Consider the following 23,089-nt stretch of genomic DNA (forward strand, 5'->3'; position numbering starts at 1 on the left):
CTACACCTACTTGCCTCTGGGAGTTGCCAGAGTGTGATTGCTGCGGTAAGTGGGGTATCCCAGAGCTGCCTGTCCCGTTTCTTTAAGAAGTTCCTAGAGGCCATGATGCAGAGAATGCATCATTACATCAGCTTCCCTGAAACGCACGCAGAACTGCTCAGGACCAAGACAGACTTCTATCAAATAGCACATTTCCCCAACATCATCGGCTGTATTGATGGCACCCACATCCCAATTTGCCCACCTGCTGCCACAGAGTACATTTACAGGAACAGGAAGTCGACCCACACAATAAATGTACAGGTAATCTGTGATGCAAACTACATTATCACGGACATAATGGCCAAGTTCCCAGGAAGTACTCACAACTCCTACATCTTTCAGAACAGTGGGATCTACACACGCCTGACAGTGGGGGAATATGGCGAAGGATACCTGCTAGGTAAAACACTGTGTGACACTCCATTAATACATATTGAAGATGTATGTGTATGTGTGCATGTGAGTAATGTATTTTTCATTTTCAAATAGGGGATAGTGCATATGCCGTCCGTTCCTTCATCCTGACACCCTAACTCAACCCTTCAACCCCCAGCCAGAGGCGATACAACAGGGCACACAAATCAACCAGGAACATTGTGGAGCGCACCTTTGGGCTGTTGAAAAGCAGGTTCCGCAGCCTCCACAGAAGTGGAGGGGCACGCCAGTATACACCAATAACCTGCTGTAAGATGATTGCATCTTGTGCAATGTTGCACAACCTTGCGACTAAGAAGGGCACCGAGGTGGAATTGAACAACTATGAGGACTATGATGATGAACATGCACTGCCTGAACCCAACACAGCAGGACTTGCTACACCAACAGATGGCAGACACAGACGGGCAGAGATCACACGCAACTACTTTTAAGTAAGTAAAGAGACACAGACAGGTGGAGTATGCACCCAACGTAGTTTAATATTTGGCACTACGCAGGTATTCAAAAGCACAAATGTGCAACACAAATGTCATCCATGTAATAATGGTAGTCCTGGGTCACTTCCCCATTAACTGAAAAAGTCATTGTAGCCCACGCCTACCAGTGCCAGGTGTAAGTGGCTGGCTTTCTTCACTGTGCGTTTGGGCTGTTGGCTCACCATGGCGCCTGTTGCTCCTCTGTGTCTCCACAACAAGGGGGCTTGTCATGCTGCTTCTACTGGTGCTTTCCTCACTTTCTGGGACGTCCAGGGCAGCAGTTTGTGCTGTCTGTGCATTCATCGAGAAAATTACAAAAAACAATTTGATGGACAGAATGTAGATCAATGTCTTACATTCACCCCAGTACAATGATCTGGGCCTAAATCCATCGTTTTTTGCACTCCATACCACCCTGGGTTAGATAATGGCTTTATGCAAATCAGCTCTGACCCTGTGCCCCATGGGAACAGTCCAGTCCGAACTACACAGCCATATCTTTCCCAGAACGGAATCAAGCATCCGAGGACCGGACCGGTTTCGAGGTAACACCTCTCATCAGCCCGGCTAGCTTGACTCCAGTGGTGTGGAGGCTCTGGGACCCACGTCTGAGCTACCCCAGTACACTCAGGGAGAAAATTACAAAAAACAATTTGATGGACAGAATGTAGATCAATGTCTTACATTCACCCCAGTACAATGATCTGGGCCTAAATCCATCGTTTTTTGCACTCCACACCACCCTGGGTTAGATAATGGCTTTATGCAAATCAGCTCTGACCCTGTGCCCCATGGGAACAGTCCAGTCCGAACTACACAGCCATATCTTTCCCAGACCGGAATCAAGCATCCGAGGACCGGACCGGTTTCGAGGTAACACCTCTCATCAGCCCGGCTAGCTTGACTCCAGTGGTGTGGAGGCTCTGGGACCCACGTCTGAGCTACCCCAGTACACTCAGGGAGAAAATTACAAAAAACAATTTGATGGACAGAATGTAGATCAATGTCTTACATTCACCCCAGTACAATGATCTGGGCCTAAATCCATCGTTTTTTGCACTCCACACCACCCTGGGTTAGATAATGGCTTCATGCAAATCAGCTCTGACCCTGTGCCCCATGGGAACAGTCCAGTCCGAACTACACAGCCATATCTTTCCCAGACCGGAATCAAGCATCCGAGGACCGGACCGGTTTCGAGGTAACACCTCTCATCAGCCCGGCTAGCTTGACTCCAGTGGTGTGGAGGCTCTGGGACCCACGTCTGAGCTACCCCAGTACATTCAGGGAGAAAATTACAAAAAACAATTTGATGGACAGAATGTAGATCAATGTCTTACATTCACCCCAGTACAATGATCTGGGCCTAAATCCATCGTTTTTTGCACTCCACACCACCCTGGGTTAGATAATGGCTTTATGCAAATCAGCTCTGACCCTGTGCCCCATGGGAACAGTCCAGTCCGAACTACACAGCCATATCTTTCCCAGACCGGAATCAAGCATCCGAGGACCGGACCGGTTTCGAGGTAACACCTCTCATCAGCCCGGCTAGCTTGACTCCAGTGGTGTGGAGGCTCTGGGACCCACGTCTGAGCTACCCCAGTACACTCAGGGAGAAAATTACAAAAAACAATTTGATGGACAGAATGTAGATCAATGTCTTACATTCACCCCAGTACAATGATCTGGGCCTAAATCCATCGTTTTTTGCACTCCACACCACCCTGGGTTAGATAATGGCTTTATGCAAATCCGCTCTGACCCTGTGCCCCATGGGAACAGTCCAGTCCGAACTACACAGCCATATCTTTCCCAGACCGGAATGAATGAATGTGTGACATTGATCCACATTCTGTCCATCACCTGTTTTGTTTGCAATACCGCCATACCGCCATAAGTGCGCTGGGGATGCTCAGACGTGGGTCCCAGGCACTCCACACCACTGGAGTCAAGCTAGCCGGGCTGATGAGAGGTGTTACCTCGAAACCGGTCCGGTCCTCAGATGCTTGATTCCGTTCTGGGAAGGACATGGCTTTTGTAGTTCGGACTGGACTGTTCCCATGGGGCACAGGGTCAGAGCTGATTTGCATATCGCCATTGTCTAACCCAGGGTGGTGTGGAGTGCAAAAAAACAATGGATTTGGGCCCAGATCTTTGAACTGGGGTGAATGTGTGACATTGATCCACATTCTGTCCATCACCTGTTTTGTTTGCAATACCGCCATAAGTGCGCTGGGGATGCTCAGACGTGGGTCCCAGGCACTCCACACCACTGGAGTCAAGCTAGCCGGGCTGATGAGAGGTGTTACCTCGAAACCGGTCCGGTCCTCGGATGCTTGATTCCGTTCTGGGAAGGACATGGCTTTTGTAGTTCGGACTGGACTGTTCCCATGGGGCACAGGGTCAGAGCTGATTTGCATATCGCCATTGTCTAACCCAGGGTGGTGTGGAGTGCAAAAAAACAATGGATTTGGGCCCAGATCTTTGAACTGGGGTGAATGTGTGACATTGATCCACATTCTGTCCATCACCTGTTTTGTTTTCTGTGCATTCATCATCAGCTCTACAGCACTGGTCAAACTAGCAATGCCCCTAGACACCTCATTACTGTTGTGGGTGAGTCCTTCTTGCATGTTAATGCATTGTCTGCATAGCAGGGAAGTGGCTGTGGCCAGGCGGTTTATTGCTTTACTTTGCTGCTGCGCACGCTGCCTCTCCCTGCACCGTGCTAACATGTCCTGGTCCAGTTTGCTGTACAGAAGCTGCACTGATTGTGTCATGTCCCGCATCCCTGCAGCCATCTCCTTGTTAACATCGACCAGTTCTCTAATGCCCTTTCCTATATCTTCCACATTTGTGTTCAGGTGCCTCATCTGGCGTTGCACAGACTGGATGGCCTTCCCCTGCATCCTTTGGATTTTCACCATGCTACCATCAAGCCCACGGAAGACACTGGGACCCTCCACATGAGCTGCTACAATGTTTTCTCTGTGCCTGCGGCGTCTACTACCTGTATGGACAACCTCTGCACTGGACTGCTGTGTGGCAGGGCTACCTTCCCCAGGCAAGGTTGGTGTGGCATCCCCCTCCATTTCACCCGCTGATGACTCCATTTGGACAAGTGGGGCAACTACATGCCTCCTGCTCTTTTGTGATGCAGGAGTTGTCAGAGGCAGTGATGCAGGCAGTTCAGGTGAGGACAGTAGCAGAGGGGAACCTGAAGGTTCTGGGGACGCCTGCAGATGTGGAGACATTTCTGGGTCTTGGGATGGTGGCTGTGTAGTTGGTGCACCTGTGTCCTCCGTGACATTCTCTGCACTTGGCCCTGGCTCCTGGCTGTCATCCCTCTCTGGTGCCGTGCCTTCTGTCTCCCTGGTACGCCTGCGAGATGTCTCGCCTGTGGACATATAAGCGTACATTAGCTTGGTGCAACTGCCTCACAGCCACTACAATTAAATAATTTTCACTTGTACAATGTACATGTGGCCTGCGCTTCACTATGTCTGAAATGATTTGTCTAACTTGTTGCTTGCTGTGCTGTATGACATGGTCCTTCATTTACTGACTACATGTCCCAAAATGCATTGCTCCTGTATAGTGCTACCTCTACTGCACTGTGGTTAACTTTGCCACATAGGGTAAAGGGAAGGCTGATGGGGTGGGGGTGATTGCTGTGCATGCGTCTACCTTTTCTGGTGGCAGCTCTGGCTGAGCTGTCTGCATCTCCCAGTCCACAGACGTTCTCTGGTTCAATGGTGGACCCCACCAGCTCCTCCAGGTCAGTCAGGGGGGATGCACGGTTCTTCCCTCCTCCAGTTTTGTTTGCCTTTTTGTGAAGCTCAGCAATTCTTTTCTTTGTCAGGCTCCTGAGGTCATACCACCTCTTTTTCAGGTTGTCTATGTCCCTTGGGGTCACTCCTACAGTATTCACCTTTGCTTGAATGTCCAGCCAAATCTTCCTTTTGGCAGATTCAGCCACAGTCAGGGACAGCTTGCCAAACAATTTCTGGTGTTCCTTCACCACCTCCTCCACAAGGACCTGCAGCTCCATGTTGCTAAATTTTAATTTCCTTTTCCTCTCTGGCTGTTCCTTTTCACTGCTGCTTGCCATTTTCACAGTTTAAAAGTCCAAAACATTTTCTGTGGCTCAGGGACTCAGCTCAGCTCCAACTGCCTCTCCAGAAGCTTCTAATTACTTGCAGCTGCCTGTGTAGCCACTTCCTGGTAGGGAGGGGGAGGGTGGTAGCACCTGATTGGCTGCCTGATTCAGTTTCACTTTTATTTGCTTTCCGATTCGGTAATTACCGAATCGGTATTTACCGAATCGGTATTCCCCATTCATTCCTATGGGCCAAAAGGCCAAAGGCCCATAGGAATGAATGGGAAATACCGATTTGGTAAATACTGATTCGGTAATTACCGAATGGCAGATTCCGATTTTTACCGATTCGGTAAAAAATACAGAATTTATACCTACATTGCATTTACCGATTCTAAAATACCGAATCGGTAAAATTCTGTATTTTAGAGTCGGTAAATTCCATTTACCTACATCTAGCCCATAGTTATCAAGCTGCTTATCCATTCACAGGATATACATGCAGCATTTCTGAGCTGAATGACTATGCAAACTTCACCTTCCTTTGCGAGGAGCAAATCCAACACAAGACGGTTTTGCAGAATCATATCTCTCATAGCAAGCAATTCCTCATTTATAACTAACTTGGGAGTATTGATTGAACCCGCCCTCTCCATGACTTTGCAGGTAAACAGAACTGTTGCTACCTGCTGGGGTATTATTAAAATACTCCGAAAAATAAAACATTACCTGTCCCCTCAGGCGCGGAAGCAAGTGGTGGTAGCACTTGTCGCTTCGTGACTTGATTATTGTAACGCCTTATACATCGGCATGAATAAGAGACTGATACAGCGTCTTCAGACTGCCCAAAATGCGGCAGCCAAATTTGTTCTGGACGTTCCCCAGATTAGCGTCAGCAACGGCAGCCAGGAAGGCCTTACACTGGCTTCCTATTGAATCGAGGATTATCTTTAAAACGCTCTGCTAAACTCACAGTGCACTCTCTGGTAAGGGTGCAGGGGGGGTCAAGAATCTGCTGCTACCCTATGTATCAGGCAGAGTCTTACGCTCTTCTTCTAAGAACCTGCTGGTGGTACCTCGTTTCCGTAAGAGTAAATGGGGCGGTAAGGCTTTTTCTTCAATTGCCCCTAAGTTATGGAATGCTCTTACATGTGAAATTAAATCTCAGTCTTCCGTTTTGCTTTTTCGTAAAGCACTGAAACCATGGCTGTTTGCAAGGGCGTACCCGTAGTTACTTCTTCATTTGTTTCTATGATTTTTCTGTTAGGCGCCTTGATGCCTTCAGGCTTAGTTGCGCGATACAAGATTCTTTTAATTTCATTTCATTAAGGCTCCTGAAGTGCTAATAGCAAGCTGATCTACGAAAGTAGATAGCTTTCAAATCTTACCATTGTTTAATGAAACACCTATTGATGGTATAGGCACTCCAAAGATGTCACTAAGGATCTGCTTAAAGCTTTGTTTACTTTGTTTTATGTAGCGATCAAGAGGAAAAGCTAGTTTGTTAGTGTGATAGATTCTAGGGAAAATTAAAGTTGTATAACAACTACCTACCCAATTCTGTGGCAACTGGAAATAAGCTGACTTACCTCACACATAATAGCTGCCCTTAATTCTTATCCCACCCCTGGATCTATCTAGATAGATAGATAGACAGATAGATAGATCAATAAGTATATATATAGATATATATGTGTGTGTGTGTGGGTGTATATATATATATATATATATATATATATATATATATATATATATATATATATATATATATATATATATATATATATATATATATATATATATATATATATATATATATATATATATATAAAGTCACACACCCACCACAGGATGAAGGAACATCCTTTATTTTTCAATAGCAGGCAGCTTGTCATTCCGTCTATTTGTCCCCCAGCTTAGCTTAACGTGTTTCAAGGATATCTTTCCTCTTCGTCAGAAGCCTTTGATTTGGAACGGATTGTTGTGAAGCATTTTCCCATCTTCCGCTGCGCATTTTACACGTTTAATTAATACGCATCAGGTGTGCCTTTAATGTTTTTTTCCTTTCTCTCGTGTTGCAAACTGGTAGATGTGTTTTTTTCTGCAGCTATTACGCCCTCCAGTGGGCCCGATCAAAACCAATGTTTACAGGGACTATTTACAGCCCACATTGGGCTCCCGAATGAGACGCTGCCTACTAGATTAAAATTACCTGCAGTGCCATAACGCGAGGGGAAGATTCCCCCCGCATTGTCGCTTTGTAGTTTGAAAAAGGGGGGTGCATCGCTTTCATGGCCTGGAACACGCCGTGCACAATTGTCTCCCAAAGTTGCACCAACTATAACTCGCGCCTCGGCAATGCACTGCTTATGACCTCACATATTACATCACTCATGACATGGTCAGTGACACAGTGACATCACTGATGACATTACTGATGACATCTCAAATGACATCACTAATGACTTCACTGATGACATCATCCAGTGACTGAGTATTTTTTTTTAAGTTTATGAGGGTTAAATATATATACCAAGGTGTATTGGTGAATCAGTGTGTGTATGAGTGACTGTATGGATGACTCAGTGGGTGCGTGACTGACTGTATAAGTGAGGGATTAGGTGTCTCAGTGAATATATGGGTGAGTGACTGGTTGTGTGAATGTGTGTATCTGTCTGTCAGTTGATGTCTAGGTGGGTGTATGACTGTGTTAGTGGGTATGTGAATGGCGATATGGGTGATTGGTTGTCAGACTACGTCTATGGTTGTCTGGGTGTCTGTGTTTGTCGGTGAGGAGGTGTGTGACTGCCTGTATAGATCAGTGAGTGAGTGAGTCAGTGACTATATGGGGTACTGTTGTGTGTGTGTGTGAGAAGTTGTATAGGTGAGTGAGTGTCTGTATGGCTGTGTTGGGAATTGAGTGCATGTGTCAGTATGGGTGAGTAACAGAGTATGTGAAAGGGCTGTATACGTGAGTGATGGGGTATATGAGTGACTGTATGTGTGAGTGAGTAAATGTGACAGTGGCTATATGGAAGTGTGCATGCTTCTGTCAGTGACTGTATAGCTGAGTGAGGTTGTTTTACTATTTGTATGAGTGAGTAAGTGGGTAGGTAACTTGGTGAGTAAGTGTCTGTATGATTCACTGTATGGGTGAGCGTCTAGGTGTATGAGTAGTTCTATGGGTGACTCACTCAGTGTGTGTGTGCCTGTATGGCTGTATGAGTGTATATGTCAATAGCTATATTAGTGAGTGAATGGGTCTTTGAGTGGCAGTATGGGTGAGCGAGTGGATGTGTGTATAGATCAATGAATCAGTGAGTGGGTTTGTAAGTACTGGTATTAATCTATGAATGGGTTTGTGAATGGTTGTGTGGGAGGGGCAGTAGTAGTGGGTATATAAAACATTCCATAGGGGTTTGAGTGGGTGCATCAGAAATGTTGTGGATGATGTCATCACTGATGTCATTTGAGATGTCATGAGTGATGTCATCATTGATATCACTGCCATGCCGTGACTGATGTAATATCTATCTGAGGTCATAAGCAGTGTATTAATGGGGCACGAGTTATAGTTAGCTCAGCTAACTATAACAGTTGAATTTCTTTGGTTTTGTACGAATGAAATGTCAGCCTAACTATAACGTCCTTGTAACCTTTGTTTTTTCTGTGAATTTCTAAGGTTTTTTAAATGCTAATTTTTAACTATAATGTCCCGGAAATCTGTGTTTTTTCAGTAAATTTCCAATGTTATTTAAATGCTTATTTCTAACTATAACATCCCTGAAACCTTTGGTTTTTTCAGGGAATTTCTATGTTTTTTTAACTAGCAGACGCGTTTTCAGAGGGGTAGAGAAAGGGGGGTGGGTCTCCGACCGGCTTTCAGGAATTCTGTTGCTTAGGACTTACAGGAGGTACCAGGAGAGCTTCTTGGCCCCCCAAGGTCCCATAGAGATAAAGTGGACTTCATTCCCCAACCAGTAGTGTGCCAGGAGGCGCGTTTGTAGAGTTGTGTAGAAAGGGGGCGTGGCCTCCGAAGACCTCTTAGCAATCCCACGGTGTGGGACTTACTGGAGGTAACAAGAGGGTAGTTGGCCCCAATGGCGGATTGCTAAGTTCTGATAGCAGGCCATGCCCCCTTTCTTTACCAGTCTGCAAACACACCTCCTGGTGCACACTTGGTCGGGGATGAAGTCCCCTTCACTGCTGGGGGTCCTTAGGGGCCAATTAGCCCACATGTTACCTTCAGTAAGGCCCACACAGTGGGATTGCTGAGAGTTGGTCGCAGGCCATGCCCCCTTTCTCCATTTTTTAAGAAAGGGGGACCGCGTACGCCCCCTTCCCAGGGCCAGTTTTGCTCCTGAGGAGCCCATCCCCCCGGCCTGGCCTCTATTTATTTATTAATTATTTGGGGGAGGGGGGCTATGTGGCCCCCCTCCTTCAGCCAGTATTGTCCCAATGGCCACATCCTTTTTTAAAAAAAAACAAAATGGGTATGGGGGCCTGAGCGGCCCCCCCTACCCGGGCCTATTTTGGACCGAGGACCCCATTGCTCCCGCAGTCCCTGCCGGCTGCATGCCTCCTGCGGGAGCCGGCAGGGACCGGCTCCCGCAGTGAGGGAGGGAGGGAGGGAGCTGCAAACATGCACCACCCTCTGCCCAAAAGCAATTTTTTTTCGCTTCATGGAAGCTAAAGTATTTTTCAATGCTCTTGCTTCCATGAAGCAAAGCAGAGTTTGCTATGGCTTGGAGGGAACAGTGCTCCCGCCAAGCCATACCCAGCTGACTTTAGGTGAAGTAAGGCACAAACTATAACCTACCCGATATTATATACATAGCACAGTTTTATTCTGTATTTGCTCTCATGCATTTTTAATTGCTTTTAGCCTCATCTTTACTCTTTAACTCTGTGCTAGTGTTCCAGTGAGCACTCCCAGCTCCTTCCTACCTTTTGCTGAGCTCTTCGGTCTGCCGAGAGGGGTTCCTCGATTGAGCCGAAAGAGCGCCATTTTTGCTCTCTCTCTTCTCCTCTAAGCCAGTTGTCATCGTAGCAGTTGGCGGTCAGCTCACTACCTCATTTCCGGTTCCACATTTTTGGTTCCGGTTACAGTGGCATATCTTCATGATTCATTCCCAAGAGCGCAGCGAACTCTTGGTGAAGTAAGGCACGCACTATAACCTACCAGATATTATATACATAGCACTGTTTTACTCTGTATTTGCTCTCATGCATTTTTAATTGCTTTTAGCCACATTTTTACTCTTTAACTCAGTGGGAGTGTTCTAGTGAGCACTCCCAGCTCCTCCCTGCCTTTTGCTGGATTCTTCTGTAAGCCGCAAGGGTTTCCTCGATTAAGCGGAAAGAGCGCCATTTTTGCTCTCTCTCTTCTCCTCTAAGCAGGTCGTCATTGTAGCAGTTGGCGGGCAAGCTCTTTACCTCATTTCCTGTTCCACATTTCCTTGTCCGATTGCAGAGCATATCTTCATGATGCATTCCCGAGCGTGCAGCGGAGGCTTCTTGAAGTAAGGCACGCACTATAACCTACCTGATATTATATACATAGCACTGTTTTACTCTGAATTTGCTCTCATGCATTTTTAATTGCTTTTAGCCTAATTTTTACTCTTTAAATCTGTGGGAGTGTTTCGGTGAGCACTCTCAGCTCCTTCCTACCTTTTGCTTGGCTCTTTGGTCTGCCGCGAGGGTATCCTCGATTAGGCGGAATGAGCACCATTTTTGCTCTCTCTCTTCTCCTCTAAGTCGGCCGTCGTCGTAGAAGTTGGAGGTCCAGCTCTTTACTGCACTTCTGGTTCCACATTTCTGGTTCTGGTTACAGGGGAATATCTTCATGATGCATTCCCGAGCGCGTAGCGGAGTCACTGCAGGCGCACCAAAGGCAAGCCTGTTTGCACCCATCAGCGCCCGTATGCACCATGCACCAGGAACCCTTCCTGTTTTCCTAACCTAAGCTACACTAGGAAACACATATGGTCCTTAAACACTGGTAGGTGGGGCAATGTCGCATTTCTACTCAGGGGTAGGAATAATACAACCCTGCTATGCCCCTACTGCAGGTATGCACTCTTAGCTAGTAAACTCCCTCCTACCTCCCCGGCCGTCGGCCTCCTCGTAGTGATGGGTCTGCAAATGCACGGAACTCGAAGAAACAAGAACCTGAACTCCCAGTGTACCTCTATTTATTCTAACTCCTTAGAGGGTAGTAATGCCCTACAATCCAAAGGTGGCTCACTTAGAGCTGTATTATTTAATATCAGATCTGCCATCAAACACATATATCAGTTAGAATGTCTTCTGCAAACCTCTTATCCTGACGTAGTCTGTCCTACTGAAACTTGGGCTACTGTGTCATCTGAACCAGATTTGGTGAAAGAGCTACCAGTGGCCCCATGCTTGCAAGCCAGCCTTGATCTGGGCAAATGGGAGGCGAGATTGCGTTATCTATAGGTCAGAGTTTAAAATTGCTTTTGAGCCTGTGCTGCTACCAGGAGCAGAAGCCATGTTGTTCAACATCGAAATCAGGAATTTGATAGCCTTTCCTGGTCTGCTCCTCTACAGACAGCCCGGACCCAAATCCCCATTTTCTCAAGCCTTACAGTCCTTGCTGAAATCGTGCCTAGACCCCCCATGTTTACCATATAAGGGGACTTCAATGTTCACCTTGAACGCAGGGATGATGCTTATACATCTGTGTTGATTGACACTCTGGAGGCATTTGGCCTAACCCAGATAGACTTACAACCAACCCATAAGGCACTTCACAGGCTCTGGTAAGGGCAATCAATTCAGCTATTTGTGTGGACATTACATGATACAGGGAGGATGCTTCCACAAGCCCACTTAGTTCGCATACAGAATAGATGGCTCTTAAAATACCACGTTGGTCTCTCAGACAAGACCTGTCAACAAAAAGGGTATGGTCTGATTCAGACAGAGGTACATCCATCATGTTGGGCCTTGGTTTTGTACACAATTTGTTAACACTAACAGGGTCATGGTCAAAATCAACCTTATCATCTCCCTCTGGATCTTGCTAAAGGGAAGCTAGGTTTAGTGTGTTATATCTCCTGATAGAGACATTGGTGGCTGCCAAGTTAATTCTCCCATAGTGGTTTAAATGACTGTTTGTCAAATTCTGTGTGTGGATATGGGCCATGAGGATTTCAATTGAGTGACGGACCAGTACAATTAGTGGGTAACCCATCACTATTGCTGCAGTTGAATTCTAAGGCCCACCGCAGCAACCACTTTGAGACAACAAGACAAAGCTGCTGCTACAGGCTTATGTTCTCTGAAAAATACCTGATAGGACACTTAGGGGCCCATTAGGATGTCTGGCGGATCGCCACCGCCATGCGGGCGGTGGCGACCTGCCAGATATCCTTACCCGCCCGCCACCCATTTCCCCCCGCCATATTACTATGGCGGGGGGACCGCGGCGGAAGGAAAGACCGTCCGACGTTTTTCCGCCCCGGTCGCAAGGCGACCGGGCAGAAAAGGTTTAATATGGTGGCGGTGTCTATCAGACACCGCCAGCCATATTACAATGGGCCAAAACAGATGCCTTTGCCGCCACGGAAAGGCAGGCGGTCTTCACTTCGGGGGCCCCTGCGGGCCCCCATGGTGAAGGCGAGGTGGGGGGTGCACATGCGGGGTACCTGTGGTACCCCCTTGCATTTGCATACGCAATACCGCGCGGTGCCTGCCGCTTTGTGTATGCACATGCATACATGTATTTTTAGCATTGTGGCGGGCGGTGCTGAGAGCACCGCCCGCCACAATTTTAAAAATGCCGGATGCGCCCGCCACTGTGGCAGGCGCATCCAAATACCCGCCACAGGACCCCCGCCCTTATGGCGGCGGTCCCATTATCCGATAGAATGGCGGGGGGACTAAGTCCGCCCGTCATCCTAATGACCCCCCATAGTCTCCCCATGGGTCTGTGTTAGTACGGACAGTGCACACCCACCTCTTTCTTGGCAAAAGAGAAAAAATTATTTAGCATAGCCTGACATTCCAAGATTGGGTGCGCTGTAAAGTACATTTTTTAGCTCCTGCAAGGCTTTTATGCTTGTCACCCTTTGCTACCAGGTCACTGATATCAAGGTGCGTCAGCTTCAGTACAGGCTTCACCACAGAGGAAATGTTTGGGATCCATTGTTGGCAGTAGCCAACCATGTCCAAAAATATTTGCATTTCTCTCTGCAGTTGGGAATTTCATTTTAAGGACTGTCTCAATGCGTTCATGGGACACTTGCCTCACTCCCTTTTCTAACTGATGTGTCTGGTACATGAGTTCTTTTTGACAAAACTGTAATTTCTCAGGAGACACTTTATACCCATTTTCAGCCAAGTGGTTGAGCAGAGCAATTGGGTGTTATCTGCAGGCTTCTTCGGACATTGATGCAATTAAAAGATCATTGATTTTTTGGATTAAGGTCGAGCTGCACCGTACCTGCAAAGATTCGATTCTTTTCAAGTATCTGAGAGAAATAGGATGGACTTTCAGTATACTCTCATGAAGCATGATACCACAAGAGAGTCTTCTCTTCTAAACAGAACACAAAAGAAACTGTCTCGCTTCATATACGGGAACCAAGAAGAAGATCTGATAGAGGTCTATGACTGTGAACCATCTGGCCTTCGGAGGAATTTGGAACAAACTCACAGCAGGGTTCGGTACCAAAGGATAGCATAGAACAACAATTTGGTTAATTTTCAGTGATCCTGAACTATCCTCTACTTTTTGTTTGCCTTTTGTAAGGCCATGATCAGGGAGTTACATGGACTGCAGATGACTTCCTTTAGAATGCCCTGCCTTATCATGCTCTCGATGACAGGGTTGATTCCTGCAATAGCCTCTGGTGTCATCCTGTATGGATGGGTTTGAGGAAAAACAGCATTGGGTTGAAGGGTGATCTTTAGAGGTTTGGCACCCTTAATTAATCCAATTTCTCTCCCAGTGAAATCCAAACATCTTCCATAACTGTTTCTCCCAAATCCACTAGTAGACCCTTCTTGGTAATGACTGGATACAATTCAAAGATAGATTCCAGCGTTTGTAGCTTGAATTCTGCATCGGCTCATTGGGTCTCAATCTCAACTCCATCCTGCGTACAGTAAATGAAGCAGTTGACTTTGCAGAGAAGATCCCTTTCTAGCATGTTTATAGAACTTGAATCTCTCACTAAGGACTGGTGTTGTTCCTTGATATCTCCTATTTTTATTGGGACAGGGGTTGTAATCTGATTTGTACTCTGCTGATTAGGGATGCCTACAAATTTGACTTTTTCTCCTGAGAGGGGTACGTTAGGGACCTCAACTGTTCTGATGGTCGAGGGAGTAGCTCCTGTGTCTATCAGGAAAAAAACAGAATGTCTGGTAACCTCTCCATCCATGTACGGTCCACTCTGGTCCACTTCAAGGACCGAGCCACGTTTGCACTCCTCCTTCTCCTCCATCAGGCACCGTCCTAGGTCCTGATCAAAGTCTCAAGAACTCTCAAACAACATGGGAACTGGGCCATTCTGAGACCCAAATGGGTTCTGGGTAACTCTGTGACTTGGTTGAAACTGGGGAATTCCTCCCTACATCTGCATGAGGTCAGGGGAACTCTGTGGTATGCCAAATGTCTGGATAATTGGGGTTGACATAGGGGTTCTAGGTATCAGAGAAAGCTCTCCATGCACTGCAAGATTCGCAACTTGGGCATCGATCATAACTCAATCTGGGTTATATCGACACTCCTGATTCCAATGCCCGACCTTGTTGCAAATATGGTAAGGGGTAACCTTCTTTAGGACACTCATGCTAGTTCCTGATGCATTTCCTCTGACTCTCCCTACTGCCGGATCATTTCCTCCATCCGCCAAGGAAACTCCTTGCATGCTCATCCCAATGTTAGGGTTAATTTTGGGGCCCAGTGAGGGTGCATTAAGTCCCTTCATTCCTCCATTTAATGCCAGTTAGTCTGCACAATCATGTAATTCTCTTTAAACCCCTTTCGCTTTGCTTCTAGCATGTCACTACAATATTTTGCATACTGCAGTATCTCGTCAAGTGGTTTACTCTGCCAGCAAAGGACACCTTGGATGATCTGATTGCTGATTTTGGATCATAGTCCTTGCAAAAAATAAGCAAGGAACCCTCCCATATTGTCTCCAATTGGATCATCCAATCAGCTATGCTCCCAGTAAACCTGCATTAACCTCTCGACGTATGCATGCACAGATTCCTTAGGTTCTTGAGAGGGTCATAAAATCTTGGGCCAATTTTTTTTCCTTTGAGGAACCTTAGTCTTTAAGTGTTTTATAACTTTGTTGTACTTAGTGCATTTATTCCTACTATCCTAGAAGGCTCCCGTGTTGGCCATTTAGCTGCCCTCTTGAATCTCAAACAATACATCAAATCTTCCCACAAGACTTTGGAAATGGTAACAATCTGTTCCATCTATATGCACCACTTAACAGGATTTTTCCTAACTTGTAAAGTGGAAAAGAGCTTTTCTGGACCACGGATCATGTACATATGCTCCTCCCTGTACTTACCTTAAATGGTATTTCATTACTACCTCTCCTGTGGCCTCTCCCTCGTGTTCCTTGGCAGTTTCTTTCATTTTTTTGTCTTGCCCCTTTCTTTCTTGAGCCCAGCTCCCTAAATTTCTCGGTCTCGCTCCAATCCCTAAAGTTCTCAATCAGATCTCTCACATGGGTTCTCAATCCCATCAGCATTAACAGCTTCAATTCATTTTCGCTCCTCAAGATCCTAATATTCTTCCATAACTTCTTCAGTTGTTAGTTCCGCATTCATCTACCTCTTTCTCCATTCTCGCATGCACCTCTCTTGCCACTTTTGCTACTTCCTTGCTCACATATAGCAATTTGCTCTCATTGTAATGCCCTAGAAAGTCTATTCCCACATTTCCCTTAAATATTTCTTCTTACATGATGTGATGTGATGCAATGCTATCAATAAAAACAGTTTAAAAAATAAATTTCTTCTTATTCGTCTTTGAGCTAGCAACGTTAAATGGCTGTGGGGTTTGTCCTGTGCTTGGTTGGTTGACTGGTAGGGCTGCAATAATCATCTGGCTTCCTGTCACAGTACTAGCCAAACTCTCTCCTTGCAGGGGTCATATTGAGTGCTATTACTGCGTGCTTGGAGTGGGGTCCTAGGGTACACTTGGAGTAAGTTGACTTGGTAGAGTGCTAACAAGTGCCTCAATGAGGGAAGTTACTATGGCACCCAAAAAAGATAAGGTGCTTACTGCTATGGATGCAGAGGTCTGACCAGAAAGTGAAACAGTAGTTTCTGTATAATTTGGGGTGCACAAGCTTCTGTAGGGGGTTCATTGACAGTCTGAGTCTCAGCTGCTATTGAGGGTATAGCGCTCGATAAAGCAGCTGCTGCATTTTTTTGGGAGATGGTCTTATGCTGAGAAGCTTGTCTATGAAGGTGTCCTCCTCCTCTCTGTTTCTGCCTCCTTTTTAGGTTTCCCATTTTCTCTTAGTTTTTGATTAAAGGATCAATCAATAGCATTTGTAAAGCGCAGCACTGTCATCCCTTGGGACATCTGGGTACTGTGTCTTCGAAGAGCCAGGTATTGAGTCTCTTTCTGAAGTCTGACAGTGAGGGGCTATGGGGAGATTGAGGGGAAGGTCATTCCAGGAGTTGGCAGCGATGTAGGAGAAGAAGGGGCCACTGCTGTTGCTGCGACAAATGCAGGGGCTGTGTGCAAGGACAAGTGAATAGGAGCCCAGGTGTCTAGCGGGCTGTTTTTTGAGGTAGGCAGGTCCAAGGTCATAGAGGGCTTTGTAGGCGTGCACAAGGAGCTTGAACTGGCATCTTTTCTGGATGGGGAGCCAAAAAATATCTCTCAGGTGGGGGGTGATGTGGGTTAGTTTGGTGAGGTCAAGGATTAATCTGGCTGCAGCGTTATGCATGGTCTGGAGTAATCTGAGGAGCTGGATAGAGATTCCGGCAAAGAGGGTGTTGCCGTAGTCGAGACGGCTGGTGATTATGGCTTGAATTACGATCTTTCTGGTGTTGGTTGGGATCCATCAGAAGATTCTGCAGAGCATGCACACTGTGTGGAAACAGGAGGAGGTGACTGTGTTAACTTGTCGTTTCATTATCAGTCGGCTGTCAAGGATGATGCAAAGGTTGTATGCATGATCAGTAGGTGGGGGTTTGAGTTCTGCAGGCCAACAGCTATGGTGCCATGCGGAGGTTTTCTTCCCGAAGATCAGTACTCCAGTTTTATTGGAGGCAGTTGTCTCTCATCCATTTGGCTCCATTGGCCATGGCATTCCAGAAGTTGGTTTTGCCTTTTGAAGAGTCCTCGGTGAGCAAGAGGATCACTTGAGTCATCTGCCTAAGATATTATGTTGAGTTCATGGGATGTGACGATGTCTGCAAGGGGGGTTACGTTGACATTAAACAGGGTGTGGCTGAGGGATGTTCCTTGTGGTATCCACATATGATGTCTTTGGGTGTGGAGGTAAAGGAAGGCAGTTGGATGCTCTGTGTGCGTCCTGTAAGGAAGGAGGCAATCCGCTTGAGGGCTTCTTGCTATATACCTATGTTGTGGAGTCAGTTCAGGATGGTGTTGTGGGAGACTGTGTTGAATGACGCAGAGAGGTCGCGGAGGATCAAAGCCACAGTTTCTTCATGGTCCATGAGTGTTCTGGTGTTGTATTTGATGGTAATCAGCATAGTCTCAGTGCTGTGTTTGGCACGGAATCCTGATTGAGAGGTGTCCAGTAGGTGGTTTTGTTCCAAGAATTCGGTGAACTGCTGCTTGATGGCTTTCTCGAGATCTTTGGCCAGGGAAGGGAGCAGGGAGATCAGCCGATAATATTTTTAATCGTTGTGGTCGGCAGAGGCTTTCGTTAGGAGGGGTATGTCGTCTGCTTCTCCGTGAAGGTTGCCGTGGAGATGGAGGTGCTGAGGATGCTGGTGAGTTGAGTGCTGACTGGGTTCGTTATGAGGTTGTAGAGGTGGTGGAGGCAGGGATCGGTGGGTGCCCCAGCGTGGATGGAAGACATAATAGTTGAGGTGGTCAGGGTGTTGATCGATGACCAGGTGGTGATGTCTTGGCTGGTGTTCGCTGGTTGGTTGAAGTCAACAGGGTTGAGGGTGGCAGGTTGGAGGTTGAAATTGTTGTAGATGTTGGTGATCTTGCTGTGGAAGTAGTCTGAGAGGGTGTTGCAGAGTTCTTGGGAGGGGTGGATGGTGTTCTGTGTGGCTGTCGAGTTGGAGAATTCTTTGACTATTTTGAACAGTTCCTTTGTGTGGTTGGCTGCAGAGTTGATGTGGGTGGCTTTCTAGGCTTCTTTGATGTGCTGGTGATAGTTGCTCAGGGCTGTTTTGTGAGTAGCTCTGTGGGGGTTTCCTAGTGGCTCATCATTGTTTCACCAGTTGGTGGCAGATGCGCTTGGTGGTCCTGAGTTCTGGGGTGTACCAGCTGGCAGGTTTGGGGATCTTATTGGATTTTGTAGGTTTCAGTGGGGTGACTTTTTTGGCACTGTCGGTGATCCAGGGGGCGAAGTTCTGAATGGCCTGATTGAGGTATGTTGAGGCCTCATGGTATGGAGGTGGGTTTGTCCTGTTAATATGTAAATGTCCATTCTGTAATGGTATAAAATCGCTTCTCGTAATGGCCTTTTTTAGGGCTACAATATGCCCTTTCAACTTATCTAGTTTTTCATCAATAAACCCAGGGCTGTGTTATGACCCTGACACAGTCCTTCAGTGCGTGGATCCTGTAATCTCCCCCAATCTACATATTTACAGGACAACCCCACATCCCAGGCCTTTTTTTTCCAATTGACGATCGAAAAACGAAGCAATAGTTATCTATGAAACCTCTTATTTCTTGGAAAGTCAAACACAGTGGTTACCTTAAAGTATCATCACCAGACATCAAGCTTTGACCTGGGCTATTTCTAGGACTTTCGACAGCGAGCTCATATATATCTTTGAGCTTCTCTTATCACTCGCCAACTTGTGAAGGACCTACATATCTACCTCATTCGAGCCTTGAAAAAGTAACGGATGTAATGAAACACGTCGGTTGTTGGCTCTTTCTTTTCACCCAAAGGCTGTACTGATTTGCATGTTCAAACATTTTATGATTAATGTATAACCAGTGACATCGCGTGCACTTTTATATGCTAATGTGTGTGAACTATTAAATATAAGTCTACTCCTGTGCAAAACAGTTTCTCCTGTGATTTGAGCTACCTATGTTGTTCACAAGAATAAAGAAAAAAAAATAGATACTATACCCGGAGAGCCGAGGTACAGCTGCCTGAGGTGGTAAGGCTGGGGCCAAAGCAGTCATCTTCGTCTTCTTCTTTTGCAGCATGGCTCTTCAGTCCTTCTTCTTGTCAAGTTGAATCTGGTTTCTAGGTTCATGGCAGCCTCCTAAATAGTGTGTTTAGGGGGCGTTTTAGGGGTCTCCGGGTGGTAAACAACAGGCTATTGTCCTTAGGGTGCTGATCCCACTTGGGGGGTGGGCACCATCCCTACCCTTGACTAGAGGGTGCCTGCGATCTGCAAGATAGTGGGCACGGAAGAGCGGGCTTCACCTCGCCTCCCCGTCTGAGGGGTGGGGTTGGCAGAGGTGCGCACACCTTCTGGGCTGTCCTGGTTTTTCCCGTCTGTCTGGGGCGAGACAGGGATGCCTGCTCCTGATAGCAGGAAAGGCTAGGGTCCCTTTGTAATACCAGCAAGACTTTTGAAGCTCCCCTGCCACAGATGGCTCTTCCTGACCTGGGGGACGTGTGAACGCCTCCAACCAGGAAAAGCTTTGTTTCAGGGCTCAGGAAGCGAAGGCTCCCACCGCAGGAGTCCAGAAACTTGTCTTATGGTGGCAGGCTGGTGGTCACCAGTCAGAAACCCACCAGAGGCATGTTTGATTCAGGGGTCCCCTCTAGGAGGGACCCCTGAGTTCAGGGAATAATAAATCTGACACTGGGAACAGTTCATGTTTATTATTCTGAGATGTCTGATACCAAACATCCCAGGATTCTGTAAAGCCATTATGGTGCTAGGAAACTTGTAAGGACCAGTTTCCAGGCCATATACTCAGGCTGGTTTACTGAGCACTTATAATATCTAAGAATGGCTTTAGATGTTATAGGGGCCTGCCGGCTCATGACATAGGCCCTCATGCGAGACATAGGGCACCTTACCTTAAGGGTGACTTACCTAGGCCTCATTCGGGCTGGCACGGACGCGTGCCTTGTCGAGTCTTCACTTTTAGCTGCACCAAAACTTGCAGGCTGCAATGGCAGTGGTGCATGTTTGTGGTGAGAGGTCTCTGAGGATGGCATAATACATGCTGCAGCCCTCAGATTTCCCTGGCTATCATGCTCTTGGTTCCATAGGTAGGCCAGAGTTGTGCCAATTGTGGAAACAGTGGTAAAGTTTAAGGAAAGAAGACAGGCCTTGTCAACCTGGTTGGCAGGGACCCAGGGTACACACAGTTAAACTGCAACGGATATCAGGAAAAAAGGTTAGGGACAACCTTGCAGAAAGGGCACTTTCCTAATATAGGTTTAGCTGTAAAGCATACAATTATTAGTCGAGATTCTTATCCATTTGCACTGCCAGAGTTCCAACCCTGTTAACAATCTGGATTTTTTCCTTTTTTTCAAACGTTATCACCTTTGGAGTCGCTTTTTAAAAAATCAGTCTTAAGGGCCTGGTCAAAGACTTTAAGGAATTTAATCAATTTACGGTTCAATTGTGGGTCAGATGGGTTTGGGCGCGCTATTATTGCAGCTCTGAAGGACCTGATGCCTTCGGCGTTAAAAGTTTGTCTAAGTAAGGTGGCTCGTGCATTGTAGAGTTTTTTGCATAAACAGATTATTTGGATAAAATCCTCTTTATGATAACCGCAGAGTCAACATGATTTTGGCCCTGTGTGCACCCAGGTAGGCTGATCCGCTGTTAACGGTAACTTTCCAAAACGTATTGCCATTAATTGTTTCTTCAGGTAAATTGAGAATGTCGTATTCAAGTAAGGAGCTGGTGCAAGTACCTTATAATTATTAATCATCATCCAAGCGGGGGACCTTAACCTGAAGATATTTTTATCGAACAGTAATGAGTGAATTTTTGCAGCTTTGTTTATTGCTTGTTTGAAGGACTGGTATGGCAGGTTTTTGTTCTATAACTCGGTTGTGTAGGTTATTAACAAGGATTTGTAAAGATATTGATTGTATTGTGATTTTCTGTCCTCGTCTACATCAGACCAAAGGGTTTTGTTAATTCGTGAGGTGGCCGCGTTCAGTTTCAGCCGATACCAAAGCTTTATTGTGGTGTACATTCTCCCTATAGTTTCGTTTGTGAGACCGAATTCAAGGCGAACCTGTGCCGGAGAAGCTGACCGTTGTATCTGGAAAACGTTTTAATAAGTAGAGACTATTAGTTGGTTTAAAAGCTCTGAGTCTTGAAAGGGGGCGTGGCTAGCAGCCAACGATGGCGGCCGCAGCTTAGGGAGGCTCCCGCGGCAAGGCGGCTTCCCACACAAACCTGTTATACTTCTCCGATAAATCTCAGTGTCTGCCGGGCTGGACTGGGACCAGGGTCCATGCGGCGCCCACCGGAGCAATTTTAAGGCAGCGGCGGCCCGATGACAGCCGGCAAGACGTGGAGAGAGGAGGGGCCTGCTGTCATCCCAGCGGCAGCGGTGTAGTGGACGGAACGAATCCGACCGGAAGCGGTGTCTTGGCGGGCGCTGCCGGCCATAAGTGCCGGTCCTCCGGCTGAGTTGTTTGAAAATAGTCGAGCACCTCCATGAACGGCAGAGGACTGGGCAGAGACCCGTAATGGTGAGCGCTGCAGGGGGAATTGCACAGAACACACCGCAGAAGACGCCGCGGCTCGGAGGGGCGGAACCGCCATCTTGGGCGGCGGACGCATATCGTGGGCTGAGACCCCAAGGAATGAAAGCGAGCCCCATGGTGTCGGTACGCTTGGCATACTGCGGTCGGGGGTAGCCCCCGGGTGAGTGGATGGCGATCCGCTTTATTTGCAGGAACATTTGGGGGTGCACCATCAGGGGGACGCGGTGCAGACGGTATTGAGAGCCGGCAAGGATTCAGACCCCCCCCGCCCCCTCCCTCTTACTGCTGAGACACAAACGACGCCAGGCAGAGTGGAGATAGAACGCCTGAATTCGGGAGTAGGGGCTCCGGGTCCGTGACGCACAGACGCACAGGGCAGCGCAAAGTAAAGCAACATAAGCCCCGGCTAAACTGGCCACAGTACTGTTTCCTCTTGCAGGCTCAATCGGCTGACTGAGCCGAAACGCTGCTCGGGGACACTGACAAAGAGTGCGGAGTCCTTTGTACCTGGAGGGAGGCGGGGGGACACCCCAGTTGCTTCTCACTTGCGCGGGGCGCTGCCCGAACCTGCATTGCCACCAAAGGAAGACTCGGAGGGCGAGGGCTCACCGGGTGAAGCTAGTATCACGCACTACGGAGCGACTATCCCAACTACCACGCAGACAGCAACCAGTGGGCACATGGACAGCCCTCCTCTTGCCCAGGTACCGAGCCACTGTGGGGGACTAGAACGCTCTTCTGCGGCGCAACATGGCGAACAGAGGCCCGAGACACAGCTCCACGCAGGCCAAGCTCGACAAATTCGCCTATGAGATGCAGACTCCCCCCCAAGAACAACGCAAGCCCACGGGGAAAACGACGGAAGCCAAAGGGACGAAGAAGGCTACACTGGAGGATGTTCTGGCGGCTCTGGCTCAGGTGCAGGCGACAGTGGGGGCTACGGCTACTGAGGTTACCTTGATACGAGCAGAACTCCAGAAAATGAATGAGAGGGTTAAACAAGTTGAGGTTGTGACCAAATCCTTAGTCGAGGATGTGTCGGAACTACAAACCGAAATGGGTAAACTGCAAGCGGACAACAAAATACTCAGAGAAAAACTAGACGATCAGGAAGGGCGCTCTCGGCGCAACAACGTCCGAATTTTAGGCGTTCCGGA

At 47.4% G+C, this 23,089-nt stretch overlaps 1 protein-coding gene across 1 annotated transcript; it reads right to left on the minus strand.

Annotated features, from left to right (window-relative positions):
• Positions 1 to 1,061: 1,061 nt before the first annotated feature.
• LOC147725372 (uncharacterized) lies at positions 1,062 to 4,366 on the minus strand. Its single transcript, XM_086964443.1, has 2 exons — positions 3,491 to 4,366; positions 1,062 to 1,247 (listed from the first exon to the last, which is right to left on the minus strand). Exons 1-2 carry the CDS (start codon positions 4,364 to 4,366, stop codon positions 1,062 to 1,064), a joined length of 1,062 nt encoding a protein of 353 aa, XP_086820569.1.
• Positions 4,367 to 23,089: the final 18,723 nt, after the last annotated feature.

The sequence above is a fragment of the Lissotriton vulgaris genome, chromosome 3_2, assembly GCF_964263255.1.
Source record: "Lissotriton vulgaris chromosome 3_2, aLisVul1.2, whole genome shotgun sequence".
Lineage (NCBI taxonomy): Eukaryota > Metazoa > Chordata > Amphibia > Caudata > Salamandridae > Lissotriton > Lissotriton vulgaris.

Bases quoted from the DNA above. Each gene is read 5' to 3' on its own strand.
- LOC147725372 (XM_086964443.1), bottom strand. From the start codon at position 4,366: ATGTCCACAGGCGAGACATCTCGCAGGCGTACCAGGGAGACAGAAGGC. The intron at 1,248-3,490 runs GTGATGGACAGA...ATGAATGCACAG, and splicing joins ATGCACAGAAAACAAAACAG to ACAGCACAAACTGCTGCCCT.